The 19,535-nt window shown below is 37.1% G+C and overlaps 3 protein-coding genes across 3 annotated transcripts in view; all 3 read right to left on the minus strand.

The window, feature by feature from the left end:
• Positions 1–19,535, minus strand: part of LOC144628960 (uncharacterized) — a 469,155-nt gene that overhangs the window by 39,594 nt on the left and 410,026 nt on the right.
• LOC144667399 (adenosine receptor A3-like) lies at positions 1,628–2,962 on the minus strand. The gene has a single exon (XM_078528795.1). It carries the CDS (start codon positions 2,960–2,962, stop codon positions 2,057–2,059), a length of 906 nt encoding a protein of 301 aa, XP_078384921.1. The 3' UTR covers positions 1,628–2,056.
• On the minus strand, positions 15,675–16,901 carry LOC144628443 (melanocyte-stimulating hormone receptor-like). Its single transcript, XM_078486532.1, has 2 exons — positions 16,838–16,901; positions 15,675–16,471 (listed from the first exon to the last, which is right to left on the minus strand). Exons 1-2 carry the CDS (start codon positions 16,899–16,901, stop codon positions 15,675–15,677), a joined length of 861 nt encoding a protein of 286 aa, XP_078342658.1.

The following is a 19,535-nucleotide window of genomic DNA, read 5'->3' on the forward strand; positions in this document are numbered from 1 at the left end:
ACGTTTTGATGTTAAATAAAGCGCTAAATATTACTTTGATGTGCGTTATTTTCTTTGTGCTGTTTTCTAAAAGAAATAGAAAACATGTTTTCCGTGTTTCTATCGAGTTATAGAAACACTCGTGAAAGTTTGGGAGAACTCGAAAAAGCTGTGGAAACACTCGTCTATCGACTCGTGTTCCCACAGCATTTCTCGTTCTCCCAAACTTCCACTCGTGTTTCTATAACTCGATAGAAACACGGAACATGTTTTCTATTTCTTAATTAGAGTTGAACCCCGTTATTTCGAACCGTCAGGGGAAACAAAAAATAGTTCGAAATAGCGGGAGTTCGAAATAGCCGATAGTAAATGACTGAAGGGCAAATCCAAGGGAAACGGGTTTTAGTTCGAATTAACGGGGAATTCGAAATAACCGGTTCGAATTAGCAAGGTTCAACTGTACTTTTACATTTTAGTAACAGGAAAATCAGACATGCATCGTAAAATAAAGAAGAAGTTATGAAGAAGCGTTCTCAAGTTGAATACTCGGAAAAAAGATTTTCCGAGCGAGTTCCCCCAACGGGAGTCGAACCAATGACCTTCCAGAATACCGGTAGGAAGGTCATGGGCGACTCCCGTTGAATTGGGGGAACACGGAAAAATTTTTTCCGAGTATTCAACTTGAGAACGCTTCTTCATTTACTTTCACTTTATCCAAGTTGCCATTTCACCTTACATTTATCCACATTTACCATTTAGACATATTTGAGCCTGCAGTTGGCAGGACATGTGCCACACATAAAAACCTAGTTTATGACCTCGCTCACCACGAGTCTCCCATAGCTCAGTAGTTAGAGCTTCTAATCGGTATTCTGGAAGGTCATGGGTTCGACTCCCGTTGGGGGAACTCGGAAAATCTTTTTTCCGAGTATTCAACTTGAGAACGCTTCTTCATTTACTTTCACTTTATCCAAGTTGCTATTTCACTTTACAAAGAAGAAGTTATTGATTTGTGCTTTAAAACCAACCTTAAATGAAAACGTTGAAAGTGAGAAACTTTTTCTTCACTAGCCATTTCTTCCACAGATTTTAAAGTCTGTTTTTTTTTTTATTTGCATTATTTTTACATTTTTCAGATTAGGTACTAGACTTTTGTATCACAGTTAAAATAAATTCTAATCTAGCTAATAGTCACTTTTGAGGATATATATTGAAGCATACTTAACGTTAAGTTCTTGAAATCAAAGTTCTTCTAACATGCGTTGTCTTGTCATGTTTGTCACCGCAGCGTCTTTTTTTTTTCATATACGTCTTTACAGGCAAATACTGAGACCAGACGGATAACGAAAGCAGGCATCCGTTGACCTTACTCAAATTATGAGATATTTAATCAAGAGATAAAGAAATAAAAACACCTACTAGTAACTTCTCATTAATTTATATTTCAGTTTACCCGGACGTCGGCGATTAATAATAATAATAATAATAATAATAATAATAATAATAATAATAATAATAATAATGTAATCTGAAGTTATCATACATTTAATTACTTGCAAGCATACAGCTAATTCATGATAACATTAAATGTTCATGTCACATCGACAACAAAATACAATTTATACATGCAACTTGGCATTATATTTACAAATATTCCAAAAATTAGTATATACAAAACCAGTGAATAGAGTTTTTTCTAAAAAAGACTACAACTTTAACCCTTGTGTATGGGATGCATTGCTACTGTTTCACTATCACTTAATCTGATTAGGCTGCGGTAAACGGGTATTCGGGGAAAAAAGAAAATCAAGTGGAGAATTGAGGATAAGCGGGAATGGGGAGGAGGAGTGTACTGAACATAGCTTGTGCCCTTCACAAAAAAGAAAAGAGAAAACAAATAGACGCTCTTTCTATTTTCACGACTCCACCGGCCCCCACCTCGGAATTTACACCAAGTATTCATCTTCTTTTTCTATTGCCATTTGGAAAGGCCGACTCTACAACAAATCAAAGCCAGTGATTTTTCTTCCAATTTATGTGTGTCCAGCCAGAGGTTTTAAGTTTAGAAACACCAAAACTATCTTATTGTGTCCTTCACTGCTTGTCTTACCTCCCTTATTTTCCAGCAGTACAAAACTGGGTTTAGAGTTGAGTTTAAGTAAAGCAGAGATAATGTGACAGCCCAAGCAAGGGCAAGAGATGGAGTGCCTGATCCAGAAATAGTAATTATAGCAACGACTATACCAAATGGAAGATAACAAGCCAGTGACGTTATCTGCACCCACAATGCACTTGACACTGTCTTCTTGTATCGTGTTATATTCAGTGGAATTCCTCCTCTATTCGGTTGTCCCTGGTGAATATGGTCGTGCACTGTAGCTTGATGATGACGAAGTATACAATAGATTTTCGTGTAACAGAAGGTGGAGGTTATCGCACACAGAAATACTGCAACTCCGACAATCGCTGCCGCAATGCGACGGTTGAAAATGAATGTTATTGCACTGGCAGTGCTGGTAAGCCCAAAAGCAACAACAAGAATCCAAACCCTCCTCAAAGTTACCACTTGTCTGTATCTCAGCCCCAGCATCAGGGCGAGCAGTCTGTCCACACTTATTGCAGTCATTGTTAACAAAGATAATCCACCCAAAATTACACTTACGGCAACTGTAATGATTCCAACATAGTAACAACCTCTGGAGTTTTTTTTAGACATGAGATGGGAAGCAAAAAGAGGCTGTGAAATTAGGCCCACACATAGATCGGAGATTGCAAGACAACCTAGCAATAGTTTTGATGGTGGATGTAGGGACAATGGCTTTTGAAGAGCGACTATGATCAGGGTATTCCCAAGTATTGTAGTAATAAAAATCGGAGTATTTAATGTTAAAACAACATTTTTCTTGTGTGTTTCGATAAAATCCTTCCCGCAAAATAAGTCTTGAACTTTCGTCTGATCTTTATCTTCAGTAAAGTTCGCCATTTTTTGATATAACGATTGTTTTCTGACTGGTTACCCAACCAATTCTGTGGGTGCTGCCAAATTTCTCAAAGACCTCTCACGATGATGTTCCCGGCTTTTCTTATGCTTCAACATGTGGGTCCGACAATATTCAGATGTCTTTCCTGGCAATAACATTAATTTAAAAAAAAGATTTAGTGCTAAATTAGCCATTGATGCAAAGATTTAGAACAAATTCTCACTTTACATACAACAACAGTTAAGACGGAATCCACTAGGAAGTCGAGTAATATTTATTAAAGTTGGACAAAAATCAATTTCAAGAATAATTTAAATCCTATTGCGTTATTTCCTACCCTTAATAAAAGGTAAAGATGTAAGTAATTATCCGTGATAACACCAACAACAATTTCTTATCAGGGTCTGAGAAAATGAATTTCAAAGTTCACAAGGTATAGGAAAAATCTCACGTGTAGCCATTTTGTAAATTCGTCTTAAGCGATTCAGTGGAATTCAGCGGAACTTCAAAATGTGTTTTCGATGTGTGGTGTTGTTAGAAAAGATTTCTTTTGATAAGATATTTGAAGCAGTAACAAAAAAGTTTGCAATAAGGTGGAAATAATTCTGGTACAACAATTTCTTATCCGAGTCTGAGAAAATGATACTTAAAGTTCACAAGCTATGGGCAAAAGCTTACATCTTTTAAGCGATTCAGTGGAATTCAGTGGAACTTCAAAATGTGTTTTCGATGTGTGGTGTTGTTAGAAAAGATTTCTTTCGATAAGATATTTGAAGCAGTAACACAAAAGCTTGCAATCAGGTGTAAATAGTTTTGGTACATAATTTTGTCCAATAACTACTCGAAGTCCTGGCGGATTTCCTCTTAAAATAACTACCTTTAATCATAATTTTTAGTTCAGTTGTTTCAAGTTAGATTTTAAGTGGCTGTCCAGCTAACAGCGGTCTGGCGACAGTCGGGTCGCGAGTAAACCTTCCCTTTATTTTTTGTGACAGAAAAGGACTTAATGTGAAATGATTAAAATCGATCTAATTTTTTCCAGAAACTTTTTCTGTGCTTCGCTACAGGACAAAACGTATTTTACTATCTGAGAGCGGTTTTCAGGGTTATTCGATGGCGGAAATTTGGCGATTTTAAAAGCCGCGTTTCTTTGAAACGGATAAATGTCGCTAAATTTTAAATAGTACATTACATTAAGGTGGCTCAACTGGATTTTCAAGGGGTAACACCGCTCAAGTTTGATAATTAACTACGTCGCCATTAACAATGCTATCGAAAAACGATCACAACAGTTGTATTAGATAAAGATGAAATTTTTTTATGATCAGTGTTATATTGACATCGGAGTTGCCATAGCGACGAAATAACGTCATTACGTCTTTTGCTTTCGCTCGTATTACTCGGCACCAAGAGATTTTTACGAAAATCGCTCAAAGGAGCTTGTACCAAACATAGCTGCCTCGATGTTGGCAAAGTTTGAACAAATTCTATGAGAGCGTTTTCGAAATATTTGGGGATGAAGTTTTCGGGGCTATAAAAACAGTCAAAAACATACTAACGAGAAAATGAGGTAATATCTAAAGAAAACGACGCGCCTGTGAATTGCAATTTCATCTTATGGTAGTTTGATTTCGTTTAAAATCGTGTGTAAAACAGTGGTGGGGATTGCTTTGGTCGATTGCGAGAAAAAAGAATTTGATGAGCGTGCGTTCCGTTCCGTTTATTAATTGGTCTATGCCTACAAAAGTGATAATAAATTAAAAACCGCTCGATGAATTTTTTTTAAAATTTGACAAACTCGAGGTTTGTCATCTATTGATAAAGCTTGCAAGTTTCAAGCTCATTGAAAACATTTAAGGCAGTAAAATTGGGCCTCCAATGTACTGATTTTTTCTCGCAGATTTCATGTTTACAAGCGAGTGTCCTCATTATTCACGGGTATTGTTTTCAAGTTTCATATCTTCGTGCACCACTCCAGTAAAAAAATTCATTTGCATTAAACAGGACGCTCGTTGCTTTCCGAAACATTTTCCGAAGCATGCTAATCTGCCTTGGGGTGAGAATAGCAATGACAATATCTGCAGAATAATAGCTTTCGTTTTCTGGACAGATGCCCTTGACATCAATAGCTCGACAAATGCTGTTACAATTTTTTAAGCAATGTAAGCATGGTTCGGAAAATTGTTCGGAAAGCAGTCGAGCGTCCTATTTAATACAAATGAATTTTTTGCTCAAGTCGTGCACGTGGATATGAAACTTAAAACAATACCCGTGAATAATGAGGACACTCGCTTGTAAATACGAAATCTGCGAGAAAAAATCAGTACATTGGAGGCCCAATTTTACTGCCTTAAATGTTTTCAATGAGCTTGAAACTTGCAAGCTTTATCAATAGATGACAAACCTCGAGTTTGTCAAATTTTAAAAAAAATTCATCGAGCGGTTTTTAATTTATTATCACTTTTGAAGGCATAGACCAAAATATAAACAAAAATGGCAACAAGAGCACCTGAACGCAAGCTCATCAAATTATTTTTTCTCGCAATCGACCAAAGCAATCCCCACCACTGTTTTACACACGATTTTAAATGAAATCAAACAACTATAAGATGAAATTGCAATTCACAGGCGCGTCGTTTTCTTTAGATATTACCCCATTTTCTCGTTAGTATGTTTTTGACTGTTTTTATAGCCCCGGAAACTTCATCCCCAAATATTTCGAAAACGCTCTCACAGAATTTGTTCAAACTTTGCCAACATCGAGGCAGCTATGTGTGGTACAAGCTCCTCTGAGCGATTTTCGTAAAAATCTCCTGGTGCCGAGTAATATGAGCGAAAGTAAAAAACGAAATGACGTCATTTCGTCGCTATGGCAACTCCGATGTCAATATAACACAGATCATAAAAAAATTTCATCTTTATCTAATACAACTGTGGTGATCGTTTTTTGATAGCATTGTTAATGGCGACGTAGTTAATTCTCAAACTTGAGCAGTGTTACCCCTAAAAAATCCAGTTGAGCCACCTTAAGCCGCATTTACCTTGTCTTATCAAGGAATATCGAATTATTTGATGAAAAATTAAATTAGCTTAATTAAATCAAAGACAACGCGGTTTGCGGTATGTTTTCTCGCATGACAGATTCCTCAAAAGTAAAAGCTAAAATCTCCAAAGCGGTACAAAAATCACAGGTGAAATGCACTTCACAGCAAAGATCTAACCCTATTCTAATAGAAAATAAATTAAAAGGTCCGGGTATCGTTCTACTTTGGACGCGAACAAACGTTTTTAAGAGCTCATTTTGGCAATATTTACATTAGATTGCTCGTTTGACGGTTTATGCCCAGCATGTGTTTAGATAGAAATATTTTATCCAGCGGCTCAGAGTCTTGCTGTACATCCTCGAAAAACGAGTACTTTTGGTTTTTATGGCCGTTTTAGTTTGTATAAATAAAAACGGCTGAAATGCCATAAATAATAATCGTTCGTCCGCTTGCACAATATGCAAATTTTGCTTTATAACGGGGTGTTGATTTCAGCAAGTCAAAATTTCAAAGATTAAAACTCTTTCTTTTAAAACATTAGTCATTCTTGAGTTTTGACACAGGCAACTGGAGGCTCGTAAAAAAAGACAGATTTTAACTTTGTTTTTTTTTATTAATAAGTTCTCTTCCCAATGTAACGATGTCATTTGCAATGTTGATGTCACGGTTGTTGTCACGCAATGTACCCGAAAGTGCGAGACATGGCGTCTTCAACGACATGTTTCATGTCGGCGAAGAATGAAATTGGATGTGGGGAATTTAAAGGAGAGAGCAAGTTGGTGCCTCGAAGTGAATGCAAAAGTGATACTACGGCTCTTTTCAGAAAGCGAACTTATTTTACTACGGGCTGGCTATTTTAGTAAAACTGCCCAACAAGTTGAAAATATGTTTGTGTGTCCAAGACATCGCGCGAACCTTGGCAAAGACTGGGGAAATCAAACTGGCCGCACAGCATGCCATTATCCCGATCACAAGGGTAAGCAGTAAAGTGTTAAAAGTGACAGAGTCGTGACTGTGAAAATTGCACGAGAAGTGATGGAAGTTTTTGAGGTTGCTATTCCTGTTGGATCACGTAAGTAAACTGAGCAAGAAACAACATTCTGTCCATTCTTTTTTCTGTCTTCTCTAATGACAATATTCACACAATACGGGGATATTATAGTTCAAATCACGCATCATTGTCTTATTTAACCAAATTCTATATAAAGGATTAAGGAAGTTTTATGCGTTTTGAAAATTACCTGCGCTTAATTAACTCAGTGTATTTGACACTTTTCAATGTTTTTGATTTTGCGTCGGTTTTTGTTTATTCCTTTTACAGCTCAAACCGGACTAAAGTTTCAGTTTATCATGCACCTACCCCATTCATCTACGATCTTTATAGTTAACATGTAGCTGGGAGGGAAGTATTCTCCGTTTTTAAAATTTTCCCATAGAGAAATGCTATCTGTTGCCAAAATTAAAACTTCTCTTAATTTAATTTACCAAACTTTTAACTCCATTTGATTTCTTTTGTTTTTCTTTTTTGTGTACCCTTGAACCAAGCTGGAAACAATAAATGGACTGGCATTCTGTGTGATAAAATTTAAAAGAAAAGATTTTTAAAGCCCATGTTTTCATTCAACTTGGAAAGTGTGTGCCCTGTAAGCTTTGTTTACCGATAGTTGTAAATGAGCAACGGGAAAAAGTTGTGCACGCGGTCATGTTCTCATTTGGAGTCGTTGTTAAAGATAACAGTTTATTAAATTTGATGTTTTAACGATAAGAGAGAAAAAAGTTACAAAATGCATAAACCAGGAGCAAGGTGGAATTATTGTGTAAAACGCATGTCACGAAAACAGCAGTAAGATCGTTTTTGTGATTGTAGGTGAGCTCAAGTACCGAGTAGTTTCTGTTAATTAATTAGTTTTAGCTACAAGTAGTGCGGTGTTTACCATATTCATAGGGGTGGAACATAACATTACTGTTGAAACGGAGAGGGAGTTGCATGAATTTGATATTTTGATGTAAAATTCATTTCTTGATATTTTTCTTTATCGTTTCCGCCGTGGAGGATATTTTAAATCTCCGACCCTTGCACGGGAACTTTTTCTTAGAGCTCGATATATTTGTTCCAAAAATCAAAAGCGCATCTGGATATTTATTTGCGTATTGTCCACTTTCCCTCCCTAGGGAAGAGCTTTATCGTTTTTGTGATGTAAACAAACAAAGCTGAAATTGACAGCCCGCTGTAAATAATATAGATCAAGAATTTTTGTTTATGGTATTTGTTTCGCTTTAATTTTTTGTTTAGAAACTGACAAAGGCTTAGAGGAAAACATGCTTGTTAGTCTGAAGAGGCATAAAATGAATCTGAGATGTTAAGAAATAAATCTATTCAGTCATACAGTTTGCGTTGGACATTGCGTGTATTAAACCGTCGAAGGAGTATTTCTGATGTAAATATTGACCAAGAAGCTCCTAACCACTTCTTCGCGTGCAAAGCAAATTAAATGATACCTTTACCTTTGAGTTTGTTTTATGTCAGAATAAGGTAAAGGCCTCCAGTTGCCGAGTGTCTAAACTCAAGAAGGAAAACGTTTGAGAAAAAGTAAGTTTTAATCTTTGAGATAATTTTGACTTTGCTGAAATCGACAACCTGTTGGAAATGAGTAAAATTTGCATAATGTGCGAGCGGACGAACGATTCCTATTTATGGCATTTCAGCCGTTTTTATTTATACAAACTAAAACGGCTATAAAAACCAAAAGTACTCGTTTTTCGAGGATGTACAGCAAGACTCTGAGCTGCTGGATAAAATATTTCTATCTAATCACATGCGCTGGGCATAAACCGTCAAACGAGCAATCTAATGTAAATATTGCCAAAATGAGCTCTTAAAAAACGTTTGTTCGCGTCCAAAGTAGAACGATACCTGGACCTTTTAATTTATTTTCTATTAGAATAGGGTTAGATCTTTGCTGTGAAGTGCATTTCACCTGTGGTTTTTGTACCGCTTTGGAGGTTTTAGCTTTTACTTTTGAGGAATCTGTCATGCGAGAAAACATACCGCAAACCGCGTTGTCTTTGATTTAATTAAGCTAATTTAATTTTTCATCAAATAATTCGATATTCCTTGATAAGACAAGGTAAATGCGGCTTAATGTAATGTACTATTTAAAATTTAGCGACATTTATCCGTTTCGAAGAAACGCGGCTTTTAAAATCGCCGAATTTCCGCCATCGAATAACCCTGAAAACCGCTCTCAGATAGTTAAATACGTTTTGTCCTGTAGCGAAGCACAGAAAAAGTTTCTGGAAAAAATTAGATCGATTTTAATCATTTCACATTAAGTCCTTTTCTGTCACAAAAAATAAAGGGAAGGTTTACTCGCGACCCGAAAGTCGCCAGACCGCTGTTAGCTGGACAGCCACTTAAAGCCGGAAACACCTTGATACTTAAAAATTTCCATTGATTGATTGATTGATTGATTGATTGATTGATTCATTGATTCATTGATTCATTGATTCATTGATTCATTGATTCATTGATTCATTGATTCATTCATTCATTCATTCATTCATTCATTCATTCATTCATTCATTCATTCATTCATTCATTCATTCATTCATTCATATATCTGTTCGATTTTCCAAGAACCTGGCGCCCAAGGTCCAAAACAGCCCGGAGCTAGTAAAAGTCCCCAGGCCTCCCCCCAGGCTAGACGATTGTCACCCCAGGAGCCCAGCTGGCAGCTGCAACACCGGCCGGGTGCCTTCTACACAGGGAAGGCTGCTCCGGTGTCATTCAAAATATTCACAGACTACACAGGTGCATTCCAAGTTCACACAAAATTTCTCAAAGGGGCCTGAACCAAGCTAGGCCCAGCGGTCAAAAGTGACACCCTCCCCTCCCCCCAGCTTTTGACGGCTACCCGCCAGCTGGACACCAGCAGAAAGCCCAAGGCCTGGGCAAGGTCCCCATACCACGGTTGACGTCAAGCCTCCTCAAGTTAAGGTTGCTGGCTAGGCTTGAACTCGGGCTGCGCCCGAGTTCAAACGAAAACCTGGCAGCCAGTTTCTGCAAATTCTCTGAGATATCAGGCCCAGAAACGCTCCGGGAAGCCAAATCCACTAGCCGGGGGCCCAGACATGCAGCCAAAGTGCAACCCGGCAGTTGGGGGCATCAGTCGGTAGCTTTTGGGCCCCCAATTATTCATTCGTTTTTTCGTTATTTCGCTCGCGCTCGTGTCCGTTCGTTCGTTCTTTTATTCTTTCATTTACTTGTAGTTATCATTTCATCCTAGTTAGATATTGTTTATTTTCAGATGAGAGAGGCTGACAGATGTTAAGGAAAATTTATGGCGACCGTTCCCGCTAGGACATAAAAACCTTGTGTTTATCACTGTGGTTACGATCATGAGCCTTATATTGATCGTTAGTTGGTGCTAAATCTTAGGAGATGCTGTCAGTATAACCTAGCGACAAAAACTTCAGCCGTTAGCAATAAAAAGGCACTGGTGTTGTTTATGTTCTGAGCGGTACACTGCTTCTGTATAAACCTTTAAAAACAGATTTCAATATTTCAAAAAATAACTAAGATTCTTACCTGTGTACGGTGTGTGTGTTTCATTCTGGTCTAAAGATAACTGAAAAGGCCAATATGTGTCTGTCGTGTAATAGATTTATTGTAGTCCGGCGATATATGATTCAAAGCCGTCGTCAAACAGTGATTTGTTTAATCTGAATTGTTCAACCTGAATGTACATTTAAAAGCTTCTGTTTATTTTTTAATAAGTTGAATTTCTTTATAATTAAATTTTTACAGTTATTCTAATTAGTTTGGAGCTTCATTCCGTTCTTTTCATTTTTTTTTTATAAAAAAACGTTGATAAATTTTCGTCGTTGATAAACAGATAAGACAGATTTTTTTTTTAATAATGAAACTAGAAAATTATTCATGTACGAAGTATCGACGGTTTAAGTGGATTGCGATTTCTCTTATTCCTACCAATTTAAGCGTGTGGTGAATATATTTCGATCACCACCACACCACACGACTCCATCAGAAAGTGAACACTGAGCGTCGCTGGTGGTTAAGCATTATTTAATTTTTTAACTTTAATTTTTTTCCTTTTGACTCTTTTAATGACATTCAATTTAAATACAAATGTAGCGATAACGTGATTGTATTATGATGAAACCATTCAACAATAATTATTATCAATACACGCGGCCAAATTGTAATCTGCCCTCTTGAAAACACGCGCTTTGCGGGCCGCAAATGACTCCTGGCGGGCCGTTAATGCATTAACGGCCCTGCAGCTGATTGGTTCTCGGTACATCATTCGAATAATTTAAACCAATCAGCGTTGCTGACGCGGGAAAACCATTCAGGTGCGTACGCGTACAGCAAGCTTTGAAGTTCAGCCTCGAACAGTTTTTTCACTGAGCGAATTGTGTTCAGAAGGAAAAATCAAAGTCCGATGGTTGTAAGTGGGACAAAATGCAGCCAAAAAAATCGGATTTAGAAGCAAATGCACAAGGCGAAAAGACAAAGAGAGCAACTTCTTGTTGTTTTGCGAGAAACGAAAGATCATTCACTTGAATTGTGTATCTCCGCCAGAGATAAATTAGCTAAAGTATTGCAGGAATTTTACGCCGAAGTTTAACTGGAAAATGTAAGTTTGTAAAGGATTATTATCCATGAATCAAGCCATTGCTCGTTAATTTCAGAGACACTGTAGCTAGCTCTTTTATACCACAACTACACAATAAGATATAGGCCTCAGTAGTATCGTGTAAAATGTTCTTTGCGACAAAGTACTTGTGTTAAGCTTTTTGAAAATGTTAACTTCATTAAATGTGTTGGCTATCTGGATGTGATTTGGCCTTGTATATTGATAATAATGATAACAAAATGACTTTTTTCGGGAATATTGTTTATTTGCGCCCGCGTAGTGTCATTTCCCAAAAAAAGCCATTTTATTGTCCTATTCCGATATTTAACCCTATTCACTTATCGTAAAGAGTAGGGCATGGAATTCCCGGTGTTGTGGTCTGGTCTTTGCGCGCCCATCGTGCTGTGTACTGTTGAAATGCTCGGAGATATTAGCTGTACAAGCTACTCTGAAATCCGAGGGTAAAAAACATGATGACATGACAGACCGGGGGGATGGGGGGGGGGGGAGGCGACTTTGGAGGCCCGCGCTGACTTTGAACTATTATAACTTTTTTAAGATTCAAACAAACGCTACCAAACTTTTTGCGTTTTCCTAAATACTATCTGGCAATAATTTGGTAGGGTTGGATGGTGTATCAGGAACTTGACATCACCATAGCAACGGCATTTTGACAGGCATGTTTTCCCAAATTTGTAATTTTGCGTGTTTCTATTAATATAAAAACCAACTTAAATGGGATTTTTAAGTATATTTTTATTGATTTTGAGTACTTTGCAGTATTTTGGGGTGATTTTCTGGCATTTTGGAAATTTTTGAAACCAAGATGGCGGATCCAAGATGGCGGCTGTTTTGACATCATGATGTAATTGTCACGTGATGTGACGTCACCATCCCACGTGACGTATACTAAAAGAAAGATGTTGGGACATATAATACATCCTATAAGTTTTATTGTGATTGCTTAAATATTCTGGAAGTTACATAGGGCGGGCTTCCGAGAAGGTCCAAAAAAGCTCAAGGCCTCTCAGCTAATACAAAATGACCTCTCTCATTATGGAAAACGCGTATTTAAAGATACTGTCCAACTTAAGTTGAGTATTTCGTCGAAACAAAGTCAGCTAAACAAATTGATTTAGTTTTGAATTAATTAGTTGATTTTTTTATTTAATTTCAATATATTTATACCAAAAAAAATGTCAAATACCTGATCCAATGGCTAACGAAAGCCGACAGTGTATACCTTTTAGAATTGACAATTAAAAAGGTAAAGGCAAAAAGTCTGCGTTCGAGCCCAGTGGCACCTACGCCCTATACATATATAAATGACTTAAAATATATCGTGACATTTCAGGGGGTGTTGGACGAGAGAGTCGACCCCGGCAATATAATAATTTTATTGGTGTGTATCACAAATCTTTTAAAACTTTGACTTTACTAAGGATAGAGAATTGGAAACTTATAGCCTTACTTTTAAAGACCAAAAAATGACACCATTTTCATGGAAAAACGATAACTAACGGTAGTTCAATTTAAACAGAACATGATCTTCCTCGTTTAGATGAGTATTTATGAACTAAAATCTTAGCAAAGAGGCGGGCGTACACGTCAACAATTTATTAAGTTGTGGGTGCAATAGTTCTTATTGACAATAGCCTTCATGTCTGCTTTGACATTATTGTGCAAATTTGTCACGTAATTTCTGATGTTAATAAATAAGTTAAAATCGTCAATTTTAAACTGGGTTGTTGAGTAAGGATGAGCTTAGCCTGTGTGTCGTCACCTATTTCCTTCTTGCAGGCTAGACGGGCCAGGCTTGAAAATGTTTGGTTTTAGGCCTCGAGTAAAATATGTTCCCGTCTGATCCTCCTACTCAGTACACACGTCAAACGACTTCATGTATTGAGCTTAACACCTGCCCTGAACTCCAGTTGAGCCTGTGCATGCAATATTCTATAATAAATCGTCTTGAGCTCGAAACGTTTTAACATTATGCGCTACTAGCGCTCTGGTTGAACGTTTATGTCACATTCGTTCTCTGCTACTTGCCACGGCTTTGCATCTTCCCATCGTTAGTCACGTACGAAAGTAGACATAAAGACCAATTTATGATTTGTTTTATGTATTAAGCGACTTTGGTTTTCATTAACTCTTTGCTCATCCCGCTACGTTAAAAAAGCTAATAACGATTAACGCCGTTTCTGAAAAATAAGACGCTCTTAAACGTTTTTTTTTTCCGCGCGCAGTTTTGATATTCGTGAGAAAAGTTGCCTACATACAATTAAAGGTTTATTTCAAATAATATCATTTAACAACAATAATACAAATCATGTAAATTTGTTAAAACTTGTGCTTCAGGTTAATACTCACCAATAAAAAACCTTAAGAAATAACTTCACATTAATTTTCATTTTAGATTACTCCGTCGCGTTATCTTTAAGGTCGCGGGGGACACCTTAGGCTCATCATTATGCATTTATTTAAAGCGTATGCACGAAGTACAACGACTGACATCGACAACTTTACGAGATATTTATGACTGGATAAAAATATGGGCGCGTGCGCGTGATTTGTAAAAAATCCTGTTTCTTTGATATTTTTAACCAATTTAAACAACACTTAGCGATATACGTTCATATAGATTGTAGGAAGTCTTTGAGCTTGTTTTCATTTAAATTTAAATATTTCTGCAACTCAGAGTAATCACAAAAATATTCGGCATAAACAATCGTGTCCTATTTAAAAACGCATTGTTCTCGCCATAAAAGCGTGGAATATAATTACCATAATTACATCTCTCCTAGGCAAAATGATCGTATTTAGGTCGGGACACCTTCGGAAATCTCAAAGTTTTGACTTTTCCGACAATTTTGTGGCAGAGAATACAGCACGGATACAGAACTTCATGACTTGCCACTGCAGATAGGTAAACTATAAATACTGTATTGTGTCATAACAGAAGCGGAATTTTAAAAGAGCGCTTTTAGAAAGAGGTAGAAGACGTTAAATTCAAATTTGCGCACTTAAACCACCGTAGTTTGCTGGCAAACTTTAAATTAAAAAATCCGCTTCTGTTATGACACTCTAGAGGTATTGACTGATTAGTTTTTGACAAGATCCCAGTGTGCTGTCTCCTACTCGTTCCGCAAACTCTGCCACAAAATCATGTTTTTCCCAATTTGGCACTCACGAGGCTATAACATCGACGTTAAATGCAATCTACCAAATAAAATACAACATTCACAATCTTTCATCATTTCTTTATGTCTCTGTAAAATTTGAGCTTAATCGCACCCATAACAGCTGAGAAATAAGCGTTTTAAAAGATGCAGGTCAAGCAAAATTTCCCTTCATGAATTTATTCATGTTGTAGGTATCCCCGGGCGCGACCTTAAATACATTTTGCTCTATCTCTTTTTTCACTGGCTGAGAGAATACAGATGATTCCCTTTGGCAGCGAATTGTGATGTCACATCTATAGACAATTAGATTTATCATCGTAAGTACTAACTATGGCTTTATGTATTGAGCATTATATCCACACCAAAACCATAAAAAAATCTGGAAATTTTGATTGGAAATATCCGTTTGAGAAGAATGTCTTCCATTTAAAATTTTACCCGTATTCAAAGAACCCGCCATTTTGGTCGATTTACCAAATTTGGCTTGGCTTTAAAAGCCAAACTGACTAAAACGGTAAATGGATCTCGAATAACCATCCGCAAAGCTCAACCGAGAAAACGGCATTACATAGTTTTCATAATTTCTGTTCCTCCCGAAGATTTTCTAGTGAAATGAGCCAAAAAGTCGATTTCCATTTACAATCCAACCGTATTGAAACCCCTTTTTTGTAAAAGGTAAACAACCATTGAAATTTTTACAAGGCGACTTTCAATCGCTGCCTAACAAATGGTTTTATTTAAAAAAAAAATGGTACTTTTGAGGATAAAGTTAACTCGAGAAACACCAAAACTGTCTGATTGTGTCCTTTACGGCTTGCCTTACGTCTCTCATCTTCCAACAGTACAGAAATGGGTTGACGAGTTTAAGAAAAGTATGGACAGTGTCACAGTCCAACCAAGTGCAAGAGTTGGCGTATAGATTCCTCTAATGGTAAGGACAGATGACGTTATTACAGAAGGTAGATTACAAGCCAGTAAGGTCATTTGTACCCAAAATGCACTAGCCACTGTCTTCTTGTATCGTGCTATATTCAGAGGAATTCCGCCACTGGCTGGTTGTCCTTGAGGAACATGACCATCTACTGCAGTTTGGTGATGGCGAAGCTTGAGATAGATTTTTATGTAACAGAAAGTTGAGGTTATTATACACAAAATCACCTCTATTGTGCCGATACTTCTTGCTAATATGCGATAGTTATAAATATATAACGCCGCAATCGTAGCGTTTGAAAGCCAAGCAGTAACAACAAAAATCCATGCTCGCCTCAAAGTTACCACTTGTCTATACCGTAGCCCCAGCATCAAGGCTAGAAGTCTATCTACACTTATTGCAGTCAATGTTATTAAGGATACTCCATAAAACGTTAAACCCACGGTTGCTAAAATAATTTGAATAAAATGACACCGTTCTGAATGTTGTGGGGACATTAAGTAGGCAGCGAAGAGAGGTTGTGAGATGACACCTACGCAGAGATCGGTGCTTGCAAGACATCCTAACAAAAGTTTTGATGGTGGATGAAGGGACGACGGTTTTTGAAGAGCAACGATGATCATAATATTACCCAGAAATGCAGTGATCGAGAGAAGGATATTGAATGATGAAATAATGATCTTGTGAATGAAATGAAATGAATGAATGAATGAATGAATGAATGAATGAATGAATGAATGAATGAATGAATGAATGAATGAATGAATGAATGAATGAATGAATGAGAAATACTTTATTAAAGTGTCTGAAGTATTTAGCTTAAAAAAACTAATTGTGGACACTATTTACATTATTATATATCTAAGCTATTTAAAGTTAAAATATTTACACTTAAATTCTAAGAAGAAGAAAAACTGAAGAATCGTACTACATACATTAATAAATAAATAAATTACAATAGAATATAAAATTTTATTATAAAAGTAGGTGAAAGATAAAAATTGCAGTTAAGAGTTAAAAATTAAAAATTTAAAAATGTATATCGGCTAGCTGCATTTTCCGATAAGATCTGGCATGCAATATAACTCTTGAATTGTCGTTCTATCTTCTGTTAAGTTCACCATCTTTTTTTCGAAATGATAGTGGGTATTTATGTTAAAAAGACGTGAGCAATTAGTTATTGCTATCACGAAGACACTTCCAGCACTCTTCTTTTGACACGTCGCGTGGGTGAGAAATGGTCAGATGCTTTTCTGAAAAAGAGAAAGCGGAATTAAACTGCTGAAATTAACCATTCATAGGGCCGATGGAAGGCTACTATTTTGAGGAGGGTTTTGCAAATTCTAATGACAGGCTGCAATTTTATTCAAGCGACCTTTCGTTTGGGTAACCAACGGAGTAAGCGTAAGCATTCGAGCTTCCCCAGCTTACAAGATTTGGAACAACGGTGCACTCTCTAGATTGTGTGAGTGCTACTGCATCGTCTCTGCTCTTAGGGGATGTTTCTCGATAGAAAACACTGTTAATAAAAAGGGATGTAAGGATGTTTTTCATCACATTTGCTAACTGGTTAAATGAAAGTTGTTGCGCCGCAGAGTATATTTAACCCTCGGACGTACAAGGGGGGGGGGGGTGGATGCCCCCCCCCCCATAAGGTTTTTTCCAAATTTTGAGAAAACGGTTTACTCTACAGTACTGAAACTTTCAGTAGCTGTTCATTCAACCTTTGCCGAAATTTTGATATGTCAACCATGTGTCCATGATATTTGACGTTGCCATGGCAACGTCATAATTACAGGCAGGTCTATCCAAAATCGTTATTTTGAACATTTTTCTTTATTTTTCCAGTTTTTTTAAACAGAATTGCACGATTTGTTTATTTTGACATTCCATAAGCATTCTGACTTGATTTTGCATCAATTTCCGTTATTTTGTGACTTTCTAAGAAAATGTTAAAATTTAAGATGGCGGATCCAAGATGGCGGCTCTAATGACGTCACGTGACGTCATATGACGTCACAGCCAATTAAAATTATGCCATCTTGTAGAGTAAGCTACGGGCATTCTTCTGAGAGCAAAATAATTTCGCTACGCCTTAATATAACGAAAACTCCGGGGAGGGGTTCCATCCACCCCCCCCCCCCCCCTTGTACGATGGTGGGGGTATGAGTTTGCTTGTACGTCCGAGGGTTAATACGATTTTTTTTTCCTGGATTGAAATTTATTACATGTTATTATCAAACACTTAGCATAGAGTTCTGTTCTTGAATTTATTTTTCAGCACTCGTCGTGTTCAACGGGTTAAAAGATAAAATGGGGGGGGGGGGGGGACTTAAATGTTGCTAAAAATAAAAGCAATGTATCTGTACAGTTCTTCTAGATCCCAGGGGGGGGGTACTCCGGCTTGTAAATGACGGGGATGATCGAATGAAGGCAAAACTCAAGACCCAAAAAAATCCCTAAGTCTTCCGACATTACCCAAAAAAATCCCTGGACCAAAAATAACCCCCAAAAAAATCCCTTGTCAAATTACCCCTAAATTGCCAGGAGGGGCAATAACGCTCGAGTTTGATTATTCATCATACCATAAATACGCCAAGGCACTTTAGTTCGTTTTTAATACCCAAAAAAATCCCCTATTTGAATCAAGTCACCCAAAAAAATACTTGCCAAATTTTCCAACCCAAAAAAATCCCGGAATCGAAAATTTCAATCCCAAAAAAATCCTTCGATCATCCCCGTCATTCACAAGCCGGAGTACCCCCCCTGGGTTCTAGATATTCTATATTCATTAGCTATACAGGAGATGTGTTATGGACATTTTGTTGATATTGCTGTGTCAAGTCCTTTAATTACTTATTCTTGCATGTGTATGCATTATTTATATCACCACTGAAGTGTTTTTCAGAAAAACTGTTCGACGCCAAAACGAAACGAAAATTTATCTCAAAAGCGCTTACTTGGACACCACAAGATCGAATTGACTGAAAATCTATGCCATAGGATTGTTTTAACTTATTTCGCTTTATAAAAGTTGTTTTCATGGCAATATTAGTTAAACAGGCTTATCAATTATTGCCTTTATATTTTGCTGCTAACGTATTAAGTACAAAATGCGTTCGATGTAAAATCATTAACTTCAATGTGAGAAAATAGCATAGCTAGGTCAATTGCAGAACAATTCGTTTATAAAAAAATAATAATAATAAATATCTGAGAAAGATCAGCCCCCTGAGATTCTGTGCTGGGCTTGATGAGAGATGTGTATGCAGTCAGAGTGACTCAGTGTTCAATACATTAAAGAACCCACAGCAGCTGCTGCATAAAGTTAACACGTTGAAAGCCTTTATAAGTAATAAACGTTGAACAACCTGGTGCAAGGTTGACTTATTGTAGACTTATGCATTCATATTTTTTCTTCTTTTTTTTTTTACAAGAGAGGAATCTGCAATTTTTTACAGTGATCTTTTTAGGTACGGTCTAAAGAACGATTTTGAAATTTTAAAATATATCTAGGCACGAATTTATTCAGATTGAGGCTCGGCACACGTGTGGTATATCTTAGGTTCTCTTCTTCAATAACGGACTTTTCATGATGTCAAATAACACCCAATCAAAGAACGGGTGGTTGTCAAGCCCATATTTGCCTTTGCCCGTTCAAGGCGCTCGCTTAGTTGGGAAGCAGGGCAAAGCTCGGGAAGTAGAAACATGGTGAGGGATTAACTTGGGGCACCCCTTCCCATATTTTTTGCGCGCCA

Source organism: Oculina patagonica, chromosome 10, assembly GCF_052425735.1.
Source record: "Oculina patagonica isolate OP01 chromosome 10, crgOcupat, whole genome shotgun sequence".
Lineage (NCBI taxonomy): Eukaryota > Metazoa > Cnidaria > Anthozoa > Scleractinia > Oculinidae > Oculina > Oculina patagonica.

Excerpts from the sequence above, each read along its gene's own strand:
- LOC144667399 (XM_078528795.1), bottom strand. The coding sequence starts at position 2,962 with ATGGCGAACTTTACTGAAGATAAAGATCAGACGAAAGTTCAAGACTTA.
- LOC144628443 (XM_078486532.1), bottom strand. The coding sequence starts at position 16,901 with ATGGTGAACTTAACAGAAGATAGAACGACAATTCAAGAGTTATATTGC. Across the intron at positions 16,472-16,837 it reads TTGCATGCCAGATCTTATCG|ATTTCATTCACAAGATCATT; the intron begins GAAAATGCAGCT and ends TTCATTCATTTC.